At 39.9% G+C, this 14885-nt stretch overlaps 1 protein-coding gene across 1 annotated transcript; it reads left to right on the top strand.

The window, feature by feature from the left end:
* The first annotated feature begins 2984 nt into the window (after nucleotides 1–2984).
* LOC122721684 (probable xyloglucan endotransglucosylase/hydrolase protein 23) lies at nucleotides 2985–4170 on the top strand. Its single transcript, XM_043950073.1, has 2 exons — nucleotides 2985–3313; nucleotides 3409–4170. The coding sequence occupies exons 1-2, from the start codon at nucleotides 3041–3043 to the stop codon at nucleotides 3991–3993; spliced, it is 858 nt and encodes a 285-aa protein (XP_043806008.1). The 5' UTR covers nucleotides 2985–3040; the 3' UTR covers nucleotides 3994–4170.
* The last annotated feature ends 10715 nt before the right edge of the window (nucleotides 4171–14885 follow it).

Below are 14885 nucleotides of genomic sequence, written 5' to 3'. Positions count from 1 at the left end.
GATGTCCCTCTTGCCCTGTAATATTCCCTTTTAGTGAAAAACTTTTCCTTCCATCTTATCTTTATTTTTACCAAGTATTGTAGGATCGGTACTCGACCAAGAGTGAACATAACCAGAACTCTCGTCTAGTTATTTTCACAGATCAATTGCCAAATCAAACTTAAATAACTTGGACAATTACATTAATGGAACTAACACTAGGTTGATTGGTTGGCGGTACTCGTCTTGTGGCATAACAAATACCTTAAATAATATTATTAATGAGACTAACATCCAGTCATAAGTCTGGCGGACACCTGCCTCATGGCTTTGGCATAAAACACATTAGATAATTTTGCTAATGGAATTAACACCCGATCGTGAGCGTGGTGGATACCCGTCTCGTGATTTTGGCATAAAATGCCTTAGATAATTCTGTTAGCTAGACTAATACCCGCTCATGAGTCTAGCAGATACCCACCTCATAACTTTAACATAAAATGTCTTAGACAATTTTGTTAACGGGACTAACACCTAGCTTGGGGGATACCCGCTTCGTGGCTTTGACGTAAAACCACAATACCCGAGAGTCTGGTCTTGGTGTAACAATTGAGTGGATTGCAACGGGAACATTACAAAATTGAGTATGGGAGAATTATCATGTCTCACATCAGTGAGTGAAGAAAAATTTAAGGGGTATATATCGGCCAGCTTAGCAACTACTAAGTAACTTGAGTTAAGCATTTTGGTCTAAATGCAAAATGAATCCAAAAGTTATTTGAGTCAGTTTAGATCGGGCTGTTACACTTATCCTGAGTAGATCAAGTCTTTCACGGAACAAACCATTAGTGGATATAATCTAGCAGATCTCTATTATGCCTATAATCGCGTGATTCCTTATCACTACTTGTACCAGTCGAATTTTCAAAAGATTCGGTAACTAACTCCATCTTCTTACGGTATAAAAGTAAATATGCACAAAATTCAATATACACACTCATTCTAAGTTTAAAGTAACCTATTACACTCGCTCTTTCTAGTAAGTTACTAATTTGAGCGTTGGAATAACCGTCCATAAACGTCAACCACTTCACTTTTTCTCTTTTTTGCAGGTTGACCAATAGCAATTCAGCTCTATTTTCGACCATAGCAATATCAAAAGGTCTTTAGATTTAAAAAATATATTATATAGATTTTTTATTAATTTTAGTAATTAATTATTTGAAAAAAAATCTAAAATGTTTATAATTTGGCTAAATTAATAGACCCTTTTAAAAATTTTAAGACATTATTTTTTCAAAATTAAAAGATCAACTATTAATAAAATTTTTCTATATCAAATAAATTAAATTATAAAAACTTAATAAATAAAATTAACAAAGTGCGTAATTAATAATTTTTTTTACAATTATATGGATTAACTGAAAAAAAAAATTCTTTTAAGTTAAAATTATTACAATAAAAAATTTAATTTAATTAGCTATTAAGAATTAATTTATTTTAAATTTTATTATTTAAAATTAATTTTAGTGTTTTACTATTCCAATATAAATTCTTTTCTATTAAGAAATATAATTTTAATAGTTTAATATTTACTAAAACTATTATATATCTTACCGATAAAAATAAACAGTATATTATTTTTTAATATAAAAAGAGTATCTTATTATATCTTATTAAAAGATGTGGTTCATAATAATTTTTCTCTCATCAGTATCATTTGTGATTTTTTTTTTAAATTTTTTGATATATTTAATTTGTTTGTCCTAAATGAAATTATATTGTATTTTTTTCAAATCATATATTCTTTTTAATTTTTTCAATTAAATTAATATTTTATCCGTCTTATATTTTTATTATTTTTTATTTTTTAAATTATTATTCACTTTATTTTTTAAATTATGACTATTATAAACTTATATAATTCATCTTATTTTTAAAATAATCCCTCATCATTTTTTTTTAAATATTTAAAATATCACTTAATATTTAATAAAATTTAATATATTTAAAATGAGTATAATAAAAAATTAATAAAAATTAATTTTTTAATATGTATTAAAAAATAAAATAAATAAAAATTATAGTATGGAAAGACTATATAGTTTATGATTTTCTTAATTCTTTATTTGATTATTAAACTTAAAAAAATTATTTAATCTTATAATTTATTAGCTAATTTCTTAATTTTAAAAAATAATTCTTTTTAAAAAATTTACTAGTTAATTTTTTTATTTATTTTAAATATTAAATATTTTACTATTTAACTCTCATAGTTTTAAAAAAATTTATTAGTTAATTTTTATATTTATAAAAATTTTATTAATTAATTAGAATTTTTTTTATAATATTTAGCGTCTAAAATTACTCTTCAATTAATAGAATTTAAAATATTAAAAATATTTTAATATATTTTTTAAAATAAAGAGATCAATTGATAAGTTTTCAAATAATATATAAATTAAATAGTAATTTTTTTAAAATTAATATATTACAATAATTTTATAATAAAATTAAAAATTAATAAAAAAATATATAAACTCTTTTTTTATATAATTTTTATCTATTCTTTTTAACTATCTCAAACTATTATTCATTTTCTTTAGATATAGTTAATGTACACATTAATTATTATAATTTATTTGATTTTTAAAATAATCTGCCATCAATTATTAAAATTTTTTTTAATATTAAATAAAATTTTAAAATAAATATAATTAAAAATTTAATAAAAATATAAAATATATAAAAATTATAAAAGAAAATACAAATATATAAAATTCCCACAGCGTCTTTTTGCGGGATGCTAGGAAAGCATTTTGAATTCTAACCAAAAGCTGAAACGCGCAAATTATCATATTCGATACTGTTGGACAGCTAAAAGAACAACACTTTCCCCCACACCAAACGCGCACACACCTGTGCACAGCTAAGCTCATGAGACCTTACCATGCGTTTTCTTCTCACTCGTCTCTTCCTGGCTATGTATTACTGCCCAGCCCATCTTTCTCTACACACCCTTCTCTCCTCTTGCACAGCTACAATCGAATTCAATACCAAAATGGCTTCTTTAAACATGGTGCTTTCGCTATTTATCTCTGTTCTTGTCTCCTCTTTGATGGTTTCTTCTGCCAGCAACTTTTATAATGATTTTGATATTACATGGGGAGACGGCCGAGCTAAGATTCTCAACAATGGACAACTTCTCACTCTCTCCCTTGATCAAGCTTCTGGCTCTGGATTTCAGTCCAGGAATGAATATCTCTTTGCAAAGATTGATATGCAGCTCAAGCTTGTCCCTGGCAACTCTGCTGGCACTGTCACCGCCTATTATGTATGTTTTTCATTTCTTTTGCTACTGTTTCTGCTAATTATTTCAATTATGTGATTATAGTCATAACATTGTGGATTTTGAAATTGAATCTGCAGTTAAAATCAAATGGGTCCACTTGGGATGAGATTGATTTTGAGTTCTTGGGAAATTTGAGCGGGGATCCTTACATCCTCCACACTAATGTGTTTAGCCAAGGCAAAGGTAACAGAGAGCAGCAATTCTATCTGTGGTTTGACCCAACTGCTGATTTCCACACGTATACCATTCTATGGAATCCCCAGAGGATCATCTTCTCTGTAGATGGCACCCCAATTAGAGAGTTCAAGAACTTGGAATCAATGGGTGTTCCATATCCAAAGAATCAGCCAATGAGAATTTACTCTAGTCTATGGAATGCTGATGATTGGGCAACAAGAGGTGGTCTAGTGAAGACAGATTGGAGTAAAGCTCCATTCACTGCTTCCTATAGAAACTTCAATGCAAATGCATGTGCTTGGTCTAATGGGGTATCTTCCTGTGGGACTTCAAACTCCATGACAAATTCATGGCTGTCAGAAGAGCTTGATTCAACAAGTCAAGAGAGGCTGCAATGGGTGAGGAAAAACTACATGATATACAACTATTGCACAGATGCCAACAGATTTCCCCAAGGCTTCCCTCCTGAATGCAACTTATCTTAGGCCTACAACACTGAGATTTCCTCATTTCTACTTGAACATATATTATTCTTTTATTCTTTTATTGGTTTTGTTATTTGAAAAAAACTGTAAATTATTATTTCTCCTTAATCCTCTGTTCGCTATTTGTTCTATTTTCAATCAGTAAGAAAAATATGCTATGGAAATCGCATTTACACAGTTGTTGTATTCAAAATGAGTGTACAAAACTTTTAATTTATAAAATATAACTACTTATTTATAAATAAATAAAATATTGAAGCATAATTTATAAAATTATAAAGATTTATTTGTAAATAAATATATTATTTAGGATCAACTTGTGCAATTATAAGTGAGTATTTATAATTAATAAAATATTTGTGATCAAATTTATTATAGTATTAGAATAAATTAAACAAAATATAAAATTTAAATTAGAAAACTAAACGGGAGATTTAATCAAACTTGAGGGATTGTATTGCCTCTCTACAAGTAAGAGATTCAACAATTAAAGGATCAACAATATTCTAGAAAATCTTGCAACCCTAGACATAAGATTCTCCTCTACTGTTTCGGCCAATCATAGCACCTGCACTTTGAGAAATCTTTAAAAAACAACTCCATCAAAATTAAGTTTCATGCAATTATTACCAAGAGGTTCTTAAGAGGATGGAGACTGGGTTGTTGTCTACTATGAAGATTGATTTGAGACATTGTGCAAGCTTGAATTCTTCAAAATATTTCAAGGCTGAATAATGGCTTCTTAGAATATTTCGTACTTCTTCCTCAGTGAAGTTGGTCGCAAGATATTCAGTTTTCACGAGTGAAAATCATCATCAATGAGTTGACTTACCCATAGAATTTAAGAGATCATGGCCATGTTTCTTTGAAGGCATACTAGGGAATGATTTCATTGTCCATCATGTTCTTTGTAAGGGATAATATGTCCATCTTCCAAGTACCATTGAATTCCTCTTTCTAGAACTGCTTGGCCCTATAAGATGATCTGCCATCTCCACAAAGTATTCCTTCATTGTCTTAATTGCAAAAACAAAGAGGAACGAAAATATTTTTGTAATACCCGGCTAGACTCCGGTATCGGGATTCCTACCGTCCGGTGGAATCTCGGATGTCGGAGACCTCTAGAAGGGTAGAATCATGTTTTATAAAAATGTTTTAAGGTATTTTATGATTTTAAGTATGAAATTAAATGAGTTTTTACATGAAAAGTCCTTGGAGGAAAACCCAGGTTCGGCCGCCGAAAGTCAAGTTCGGCCGCCGAACATGCATGCGTTTTGGAGGCACGTTAGGCCCCCGAAAGCATGAGTGAGGGAAGTTCAGGTTCGGCCGCCGAAAGTGAAGTTCGGCCGCCGAACATGGCATGCATGCGGAGGCACATTCGGCCCCCGAACGTGGTCTGGCCAGCCACTATAAAAGGGTCCCTTAGCCGAAAATGGGCGAGCTTTTTCTCCCCATTTCGGCCAAGGTGAGCTCTCCGCCGTCTCTCACCCATTTCTGATGTTCTTCCTCTAAATCTTTCGAGATTTTCACTTGTTTTCACTTGGTTTGGAAGATTTAAGCTTTTGAAACAAGTTTTGGAGCTTTGGGAACTCAGGAGCTCATTTCCGTGGATCTCCAAGTTTAGGTCGTCTTCCTCTCGATCTTCAAGAGGTAAGAGCCGATCTTAAGCTCCTTATGTGTTCTAAATGAGTTTTATACAAGATCTAAGGGTAGAAATGCATGCTAGGGTATATGTTGAGTTATGGATATATATTGATGTTTTGAACAATGTGTGTTGTTTGAGTATGTTTGAAGTGTTGTAGATGGGGTATATGCATGTTTGAGGCCCCTAGGAACTTGTATGCATGCTTTGGTTGAAAAATATGCATGTTTGGAAGGTTTGGAGGCGAAATGTGCAAAGGGAGCCAAGTTTCTGCCCTTTGGCAGAAACCAGGTTCGGCAGCCGAAGGTGCTTTCGGCCGCCGAACATGGCTGGGGAGGCAAGCCTTTCGGCTGCCGAAGTTGCCCCCGAAAAGAGACTTTCGTCTCTGTCTGGCACTTTCGGCCGCCGAAGGTGCCGCCGAACCTACCTGAGTTTCGTCTCTGTCCAGGACTTTCGGCCGCCGAAGGTGCCGCCGAAAGTGCCCTGTTCAGCCATTTCATGCATATTTTCTGTGATGTTTTCATGATGTTTTAGGGGGTTTTTGGGGGATATATTAGAGTCATGTTTATATATGTTTGGTCCCTCATTTGAGTCCACCTGTGTAGGTTCGGACCCGAGGAACCGAGGACCCCAGCAGTGAGTTCAGCTGCTTCGGTATTGTCAGAGTCAGCCAGAGGTGAGTGGAACTAAACTGAATCTTTTAAATAAAATGCTTTACCATGTTTCATGCATCATGATTATGCAGTAGGATGATTGCATTAGTTTTCACGAATATGCCGCATTGCATAAATTGTTGTTGATGTGGGTGAATGTTGGATGACCCAATTAGTCCAAGACAGGAAGACCAGGACCCCATGCTACGGCCTGGCACAGAGTAAGAAAGACCAGGCCCCAGTCTACAGGCCTGGCACAGAGTAAGGCACGGTTATGGGACTCGAAGACCAGGAGCCCAGAGGAGGCCCTGGAAAATGGTAAGTAATGTATGTATGACAGGAAGACCAGGACCCCATGCTACGGCCTGGCACAGAGTTAACTTGGACTATTTGGTGACAAGTTCACCCAACCCTTATGTGAATTGTTTGTGTTATGATGCATTCCATTTGAGCATAGTGTTAATGTGTTTTACTAGCTCTACTCACTGGGCTTTTAGCTCACCCCTCTCCCTTTTCCCCCAGGCTTTCAGGTACAGGATATAGTGCGGGAGTTCGGATAGAATGAAGAAGTCATGCTTATGTAATAGATAGAAATGGACATGATCAAAATTGTAATGTAAAAGTACAGTATAGTTATGTAATGAGTTTTATGGATGTTAGTATGTGCTTGACCATAGATTGTTGTATCCCTTTTATACATGATCTTAGAGATTTTGTTGTTGTTTAAGTAAACCAACTCAACAGATATATGTTACCCATTGAGGGTATAGATGAGATCCCACAGAGGGATCAAAGTTATGTTAATGTTATGCACAGGTTGAGTTTGGTTGATGTTCAATGGAAAGAAAAGTTTTAATTTTTATGCATGTTGTTGATCATGTATGGGATTATACAGGTTTACAGGTTTTATGTTAGGCTTGCTACGGGTCCCGGCGGCCTTATGTCGACCCGGATCCTAGCGCCGGTAGCGGTCCGATTTTCGGGTCGTTACAGAATGGTATCAGAGCCCTAGGTTCATATGGTCGGACCTAGAGTGTCGGGCTCATAGAGGTTATAGAAGGTCAAGCACAATAGGAAAAGATCATGTCCACTAGGATAGGATGTGGAGTCCTGTCTTGCATGATGATGTGAAATGCCATGATTTTATGCATGTGCATTAATGATATGCTATGATATGTGATTGTATGTGATGAGGGTTCATGTGTGCCCACATGAACCATACGATGCTAATGTTGCTTGTGATGTGTACTGTTTTTCAGAAAACAGGATGAGAGGAACTCGTCGATCAGCAAGATTGACTGGAGTACCACCTGAGGATGAGGGCATGAGCGCCCGTCCTCCAGCATTGCCTAGGGCAATGTCTAGCAGGTCCAACAGGGACAGAGTAGCAAGAGACCCTAGAAGGTCTCTGGATCTGGGTAGGAGCAGATCAGTCAGAGGGACAGTTCAGGGAGGAGCGTCAGAGGATATGGGGGATGAAATGGACGTAGAACAGAGGAGGGATGGCAGTTTGGGAGTCAATATGGCAGAAGAAGGAATGGGAGAGTCCCAAGGAGGCACTCAGGCCTCGGGATTTGTACAGCCACCTCACTACCCACATTTCTCACAACATCCCGGGTACTCGGTGGGAGGTACATCGGATTACCCTAGTTTTACCCCTTATCCCACACAGATGCCATACCCACCATACTACCCATCATACTCTCAGTACCCAATGTATCCACCTCCACCCTACTATCCAAATCCAGCAAACCCTACCTCAGAAAATGTTGCACCACCTCCACCACCTGCAGAACCAGCAGCCCCAGTTGCTCAACCTCATAGACCTAGCTCAGCCAGTGGGAGCAAGGTTAAGATGACAGACTATATGAAGCTGGGTGCTCCCCAGTTTGAGACAGGTGATGATCCGTTCGTGTACTTGGAGCGGGTCAAGGCAATTATAGATGAGATAGGGGCAGATGACAGTAGAGCCATTCAGATGGCCGGGTTCACGCTTAAGTGCAAGAAGGCACGGGAGTGGTTCAAGAATTATGTGAACCCGAGAGTGGACAACATGACTTGGGAAGAGTTTGCAAACGAGTTTGCAGGATGGGCTTTCCCGGATAGTTCAAGGGAATTGAAAATGATAGAATTCGAGCAGTTGAGGCAAACTGATGACATGAGTGTAGACGAATATACTGACAGGTTTATGGAGTTGCTGCCATTTGCAGGGCAAGACCTTAGCACAGACCAGAAGAAGTCGAGGAGGTATATCATGAAGCTCCATCCCAGGTATTCCTCCTTGGTACAGTCAGCAGATAGAGAGAGTTTTCACGCCATAGTAGACATGGCTAGGAGAATGGAGGCTAGTGCCATCATTCAGGGGACAGTTAAGCAGACAGTGGCACAAGCTTCTGGTTCTAAAACTCCGGGTGGGGGAAGGTTAGATCCCTCTACCTTGAGTGCAGCAGCTTCAGGCAGTAAAAGATGGGGTAAACCCAAGGGTAAGAAGAACAAGTTCTGGAGTAAAGTCAAGTCCAGTCTGGGATTTGGGAGTGGCTCAAGTTCTGGTGCGGATAATGCAGTTTGTGCGAGGTGTGGTAAACCACACAGGGGAGTATGTCGGTTTGGGACGAACACCTGTTTCAGATGTGGTCAGGAGGGGCATATAGCTCGAGACTGTCCAAGAGCGGCCCCAATGACTCAGTCCCAGCAGACAGCTTCAGGCAGTGTAGCGCAGCCAGCAGCTCCAGCCATGACTCAGGCCAGTGGCAGAGGCAGAGGGAGAGGGGCAGCCTCTTCTTCAGCGGGTTTTAGAGGTGAAGGTCCATCAGCTCCGGCACGGATCTTCACAATGACACAGCAAGAGGCAGATGCATCTAACACCGTGGTGGCAGGTAACTTAATTATTGGTTGTTCAGATGTATATGCCTTGATGGACCCTGGTGCATCTCATTCATTTATTGCTCCGAGAGCCGTTCAGAGGTTGGGGTTGATGATCTCAGAGTTAGAGTGCCCTCTCTGGGTCAGTGGACCCAAGTGTGATCCATCAGTGGCAGAGTCAGTCTGTCAGTGTAGTCCAGTTTTTGTTGAGGGGAGATGCATGTCCGCCGACCTTGTGGTTCTAGATTTGACAGACTTTGACGTCATTCTAGGGATGGACTGGTTATCTACCCATGGTGCTACCTTGGACTGCAGGGACAAGGTAGTCAGGTTCAGAGGTCAGGATGGATCAGAGGTTGTCTTCAGAGGAGACAGGAGGGGTACACCTAGAGGTATGATCTCAGCTCTTCAGGCTCGTAGGTTGCTTAGGAGGGGATGTCAGGGGTATTTGGCTCATGTGAGAGAGCTAAATAGTCAGGTTAGAGAGCCCGCCTCGGTGCCAGTGGTTAGAGAGTTCTTAGATGTGTTCCCGGACGAGCTGCCAGGGTTACCACCTGCTAGGGAGATAGAGTTCGAGATTGAGTTAATGCCTGGTACCAGACCGATCTCTATCCCTCCCTACAGGATGGCACCAGCTGAATTGAAAGAGTTGAAGGAGCAGTTGCAGGAGCTGGTAGACAAGGGCTTCATCCGACCGAGTACCTCACCCTGGGGTGCTCCAGTTTTGTTTGTGAGGAAGAAGGATGGATCCCTTAGACTTTGTATCGACTACAGGCAGTTGAACAAAGTCACTACCAAGAATAAGTACCCATTGCCAAGGATCGACGATCTATTCGACCAGCTAGCAGGAGCGGGTTGTTTCTCCAAAATAGATCTGAGATCGGGGTACCATCAACTGAGGATCAGAGAAGAGGACGTACCAAAGACAGCTTTCAGGACCAGATATGGGCATTTTGAGTTCCTCGTGATGCCGTTCGGGTTAACTAACGCCCCTGCAGCATTCATGGATCTCATGAACAGAGTGTTTAGCCAGTACCTGGATCACTTTGTTATTGTCTTCATAGATGATATCTTAGTGTATTCCAGGAATGCAGAGGAGCATGCCCATCATCTGCGATTGGTTCTACAGACCTTGAGGGAACATGGCTTGTATGCCAAGTTCTCTAAATGTGAGTTCTGGCTGAGGAGCATTTCGTTCTTGGGGCATGTAGTGTCAGAGAATGGTTTAGAGGTAGACCCCAAGAAGACAGAAACTGTGGCTAACTGGCCTAGACCCACTTCAGTGACAGAGATCAGGAGTTTCTTGGGTTTGGCAGGTTACTACAGGAGGTTCGTTCAAGACTTCTCAAAGATAGCAGCTCCTCTGACCAGACTAACCAGGAAGAATCAGAAATTTCTGTGGACCGACCAGTGCGAGGAGAGTTTTGAAGAGCTCAAGAAGAGATTGACTTCAGCCCCAGTGTTAGCTCTGCCATCTAGTGGAGAGGACTTTACAGTCTTTTGTGATGCGTCCCGTGTGGGACTGGGTTGTGTGCTTATGCAGAATGAGAGGGTGATTGCTTATGCTTCTAGGCAGCTAAAGAGGCATGAGTTGAATTACCCCACACATGACCTTGAGATGGCAGCAGTAATCTTTGCACTCAAGATGTGGAGGCACTACCTCTATGGGGTAAAATGTGAGATCTTCACAGATCATAAAAGCCTGCAGTACATCCTGAGTCAAAGAGATTTGAATTTGAGACAGAGGAGATGGGTAGAGTTGCTGAGTGACTATGATTGCAAGATTCAGTATCATCCGGGTAAGGCGAATGTCGTGGCAGACGCCCTAAGCCGGAAGTCACTAGGCAGTCTATCCCACATCACGGCAGAGAGGAGACCAGTAGTGAAAGAGTTCTACAAGCTTATTGAGGAAGGTCTACAGTTGGAGTTGTCTGGTACAGGTGCCTTGGTTGCTCAGATGAAAGTGACACCCGTGTTTCTGGAGCAGGTGGCTCAGAAACAGCATGAGGACCCAGAGTTAGTGAAGATTGCCAGGACTGTTCAGTCAGGCAAGGACAGTGAGTTCAGATTTGACAATAGGGGGATCCTCCGCTATGGGAGTCGATTATGTGTACCAGATGACATTGGGCTAAAAGGAGACATTATGAGAGAGGCTCATAATGCAAGATACAGCATTCACCCCGGAGCCACCAAGATGTATCAGGATCTAAAGAAGGTTTATTGGTGGCCAGCTATGAAGAGAGAAGTGGCACAGTTTGTGTCAGCCTGCGAGATATGTCAGAGGGTGAAGCTGGAACATCAGAAGCCGGCTGGAATGCTTAACCCGCTACCCATTCCAGAGTGGAAATGGGAGAATATAGCTATGGACTTCGTAGTGGGGTTACCGGCGACGTCCAACAGATTGGACTCCATATGGGTGATTGTGGACAGACTTACCAAATCTGCTCACTTCATCCCTGTCAGGAGTGGCTATTCTGTGGACAAGTTGGCGCAGGTGTATGTTGATGAGATAGTCAGACTGCATGGGGTTCCTGTTTCCATCGTGTCAGATAGAGGGCCCCAGTTCACCTCCAGGTTTTGGCGGAGTCTGCAGAACGCCATGGGTACTAGATTGGATTTTAGCACTGCCTTCCATCCACAGACAGACGGACAGTCAGAGAGGACCATCCAGACCATAGAAGATATGCTGAGAATGTGTGTGCTGGACTTTGGCGGTTCTTGGAGGCAGCATCTACCTTTGGTGGAATTTGCCTACAATAACAGCCATCATGCTAGCATCGGGATGGCTCCATATGAAGCTTTATATGGAAGGAAGTGCAGATCACCTGTTTGCTGGGAAGAGGTAGGAGAGAGGTCCTTAGCAGGACCCGAGCTAGTAGAGATTACCAGCAGGGTGGTGCCCATGATCAGAGAAAGAATCAAAACGGCTACAAGCAGACAGAAGAGTTATGCAGACATCCGCAGAAGGCTAGTAGAGTTTCAGGAGGGGGATCTGGTATTGCTTAAGGTGTTTCCAATGAAAGGAGTGGTTCGGTTCGGGAAGAAAGGTAAGCTGGCTCCGCGGTACATCGGACCCTTTGAAGTCTTGCAAAAGATTGGGAATGTATCGTACAAGCTGGATTTACCTGCTTCAATGGAGAGAATCCATCCGGTTTTCCATGTTTCTATGTTGAGAAAATTCGTGTCAGATCCGGGCAAGGTTCTTAGTGAGCCTGATGTGGAGATCCAAGAGGATCTCACCTATGTTGAGCAGCCGGTACGGATCCTAGACACCCAGATCAGAAAGTTAAGAAATAAGGAAATCCCGATGGTGAAAGTCCTGTGGAACCACCACAATATGGAAGAATGTACTTGGGAGACACGGGAGTCCATGCTCCAACAGTATCCCCATCTCTTTTAAGGTTAGATCCTTATGTGTTTATGTATGTATGTTATGTTGATTGCTATGCATGTGCTAGTTGAGGAACATTCGGGGACGAATGTTCTTAAGGGGGGGAGAATGTAATACCCGGCTAGACTCTGGTATCGGGATTCCTACCGTCCGGTGGAATCTCGGATGTCGGAGACCTCTAGAAGGGTAGAATCATGTTTTATAAAAATGTTTTAAGGTGTTTTATGATTTTAAGTATGAAATTAAATGAGTTTTTACATGAAAAGTCCTTGGAGGAAAACCCAGGTTCGGCCGCCGAAAATCAAGTTCGGCCGCCGAACATGCATGCGTTTTGGAGGCACGTTAGGCCCCCGAAAGCATGAGTGAGGGAAGTTCAGGTTCGGCCGCCGAAAGTGAAGTTCGGCCGCCGAACATGGCATGCATGCGGAGGCACATTCGGCCCCCGAACGTGGTCTGGCCAGCCACTATAAAAGGGTCCCTTAGCCGAAAATGGGCGAGCTTTTTCTCCCCATTTCGGCCAAGGTGAGCTCTCCGCCGTCTCTCACCCATTTCTGATGTTCTTCCTCTAAATCTTTCGAGATTTTCACTTGTTTTCACTTGGTTTGGAAGATTTAAGCTTTTGAAACAAGTTTTGGAGCTTTGGGAACTCAGGAGCTCATTTCCGTGGATCTCCAAGTTTAGGTCGTCTTCCTCTCGATCTTCAAGAGGTAAGAGCCGATCTTAAGCTCCTTATATGTTCTAAATGAGTTTTATACAAGATCTAAGGGTAGAAATGCATGCTAGGGTATATGTTGAGTTATGGATATATATTAATGTTTTGAACAATGTGTGTTGTTTGAGTATGTTTGAAGTGTTGTAGATGGGGTATATGCATGTTTGAGGCCCCTAGGAACTTGTATGCATGCTTTGGTTGAAAAATATGCATGTTTGGAAGGTTTGGAGGCGAAATGTGCAAAGGGAGCCAAGTTTCTGCCCTTTGGCAGAAACCAGGTTCGGCAGCCGAACATGGCTGGGGAGGCAAGCCTTTCGGCTGCCGAAGTTGCCCCCGATGTAACACCCCTTACCCTATCAAAGTGTAGACAGAGTAAGGAATGTCACAAACTATACCTTTTAGACATATCAAGACTAAACAATTACCTTTATCTGTAAATACCAATTTTAGTTATGTAAGTAACTTTCATCAAGATTAAAATAAGCGTGAGATTTTTAAACCAAAATTTTCGGCAGAGTTTTCTCTGTTTCATTAGCACTTTAACCTGTAATACATATGAACATCACACTTATAATAACACTAACAACTGTCACTTGATATCTTACTATTCTTTGATTTACATAACCTTCACAACTCACTCTATTTAATATGTACATGCCAAAATAAAACTGTACTATGACTCCGAGACTCAAAACAACCAGCTATGATGATGGCCTTGATATCTGATGTAGATCTCTGATAACTTCTGTTGCCCTATTTTATCTACAACCTGCGTGAGGTAAAAACCAACACGCTGAGCTAATGCTCAGTGGGTGATAGCAAACAAATAACAAAATAGAGCAAACAAGTTCACGTATACAGATAATCGGAATAAAAACATCTTCTTTTTCCGTTATTGCACATTTTCTATTTATAATAAATTACCACAGCTTAGTGCATGTAAGAGATGCAAACATATTAACACTCACTAATAAGTTCACAAAATCAAGTATCAATCTTAATTAAGATCTTAGCCCTTATAAACACATAGTAGGATCGTCTAGGTAGATAAGGAGTTATAACGGTAGGCACAGAGTGCCGAACGGTAGGCTCAGAGGCCAAAACTGTGATAGCAGGGCTCTATGACCGTGCTTATGAGGTACCTGATATGTAACCTCAAATAAAAATCATGTATCGGTAGCAGTACTGCGAACTCTGTATGTTTATATGGCATGCCATACCCTTATACTAACCTCGACTCCTATTACGTTTACCAGGGCCAAGCACTATTAATTCAATGTATCAATGTAAAATGCATGCCATTTGAAGCTATTTGAATTCATTTTCCAAGTTACATATATCATATGCCAAGATTTACAATATGGAAAACTCATGGCAAATAGTGCAAAACTTTATTGACTTAGCATTTTAATGTAGAAAACTACATTCTGCCATATATTGCATCAACTTTTCAAGTAGTTTAGAGTTATAATTTAACTTCATTTTCTTCATAAGAAATGTACATTTATGTCTTATCTTTCCAACAAGGTATGATTCATGCAATTCTGATCATCCTAACTTAAGTTATGAATTTTTCTTTACCAGCTGCTCAATCAGGTCTTAATCAGTCCAGTATTAGTACCTGTTTATAGT

Source organism: Manihot esculenta, chromosome 14 (genome assembly GCF_001659605.2).
Source record: "Manihot esculenta cultivar AM560-2 chromosome 14, M.esculenta_v8, whole genome shotgun sequence".
NCBI classification, from domain to species: domain Eukaryota; kingdom Viridiplantae; phylum Streptophyta; class Magnoliopsida; order Malpighiales; family Euphorbiaceae; genus Manihot; species Manihot esculenta.
The sequence above is the reverse complement of the archived record's forward strand: the minus strand, read 5'-3'. Positions and strand labels throughout refer to the sequence as shown.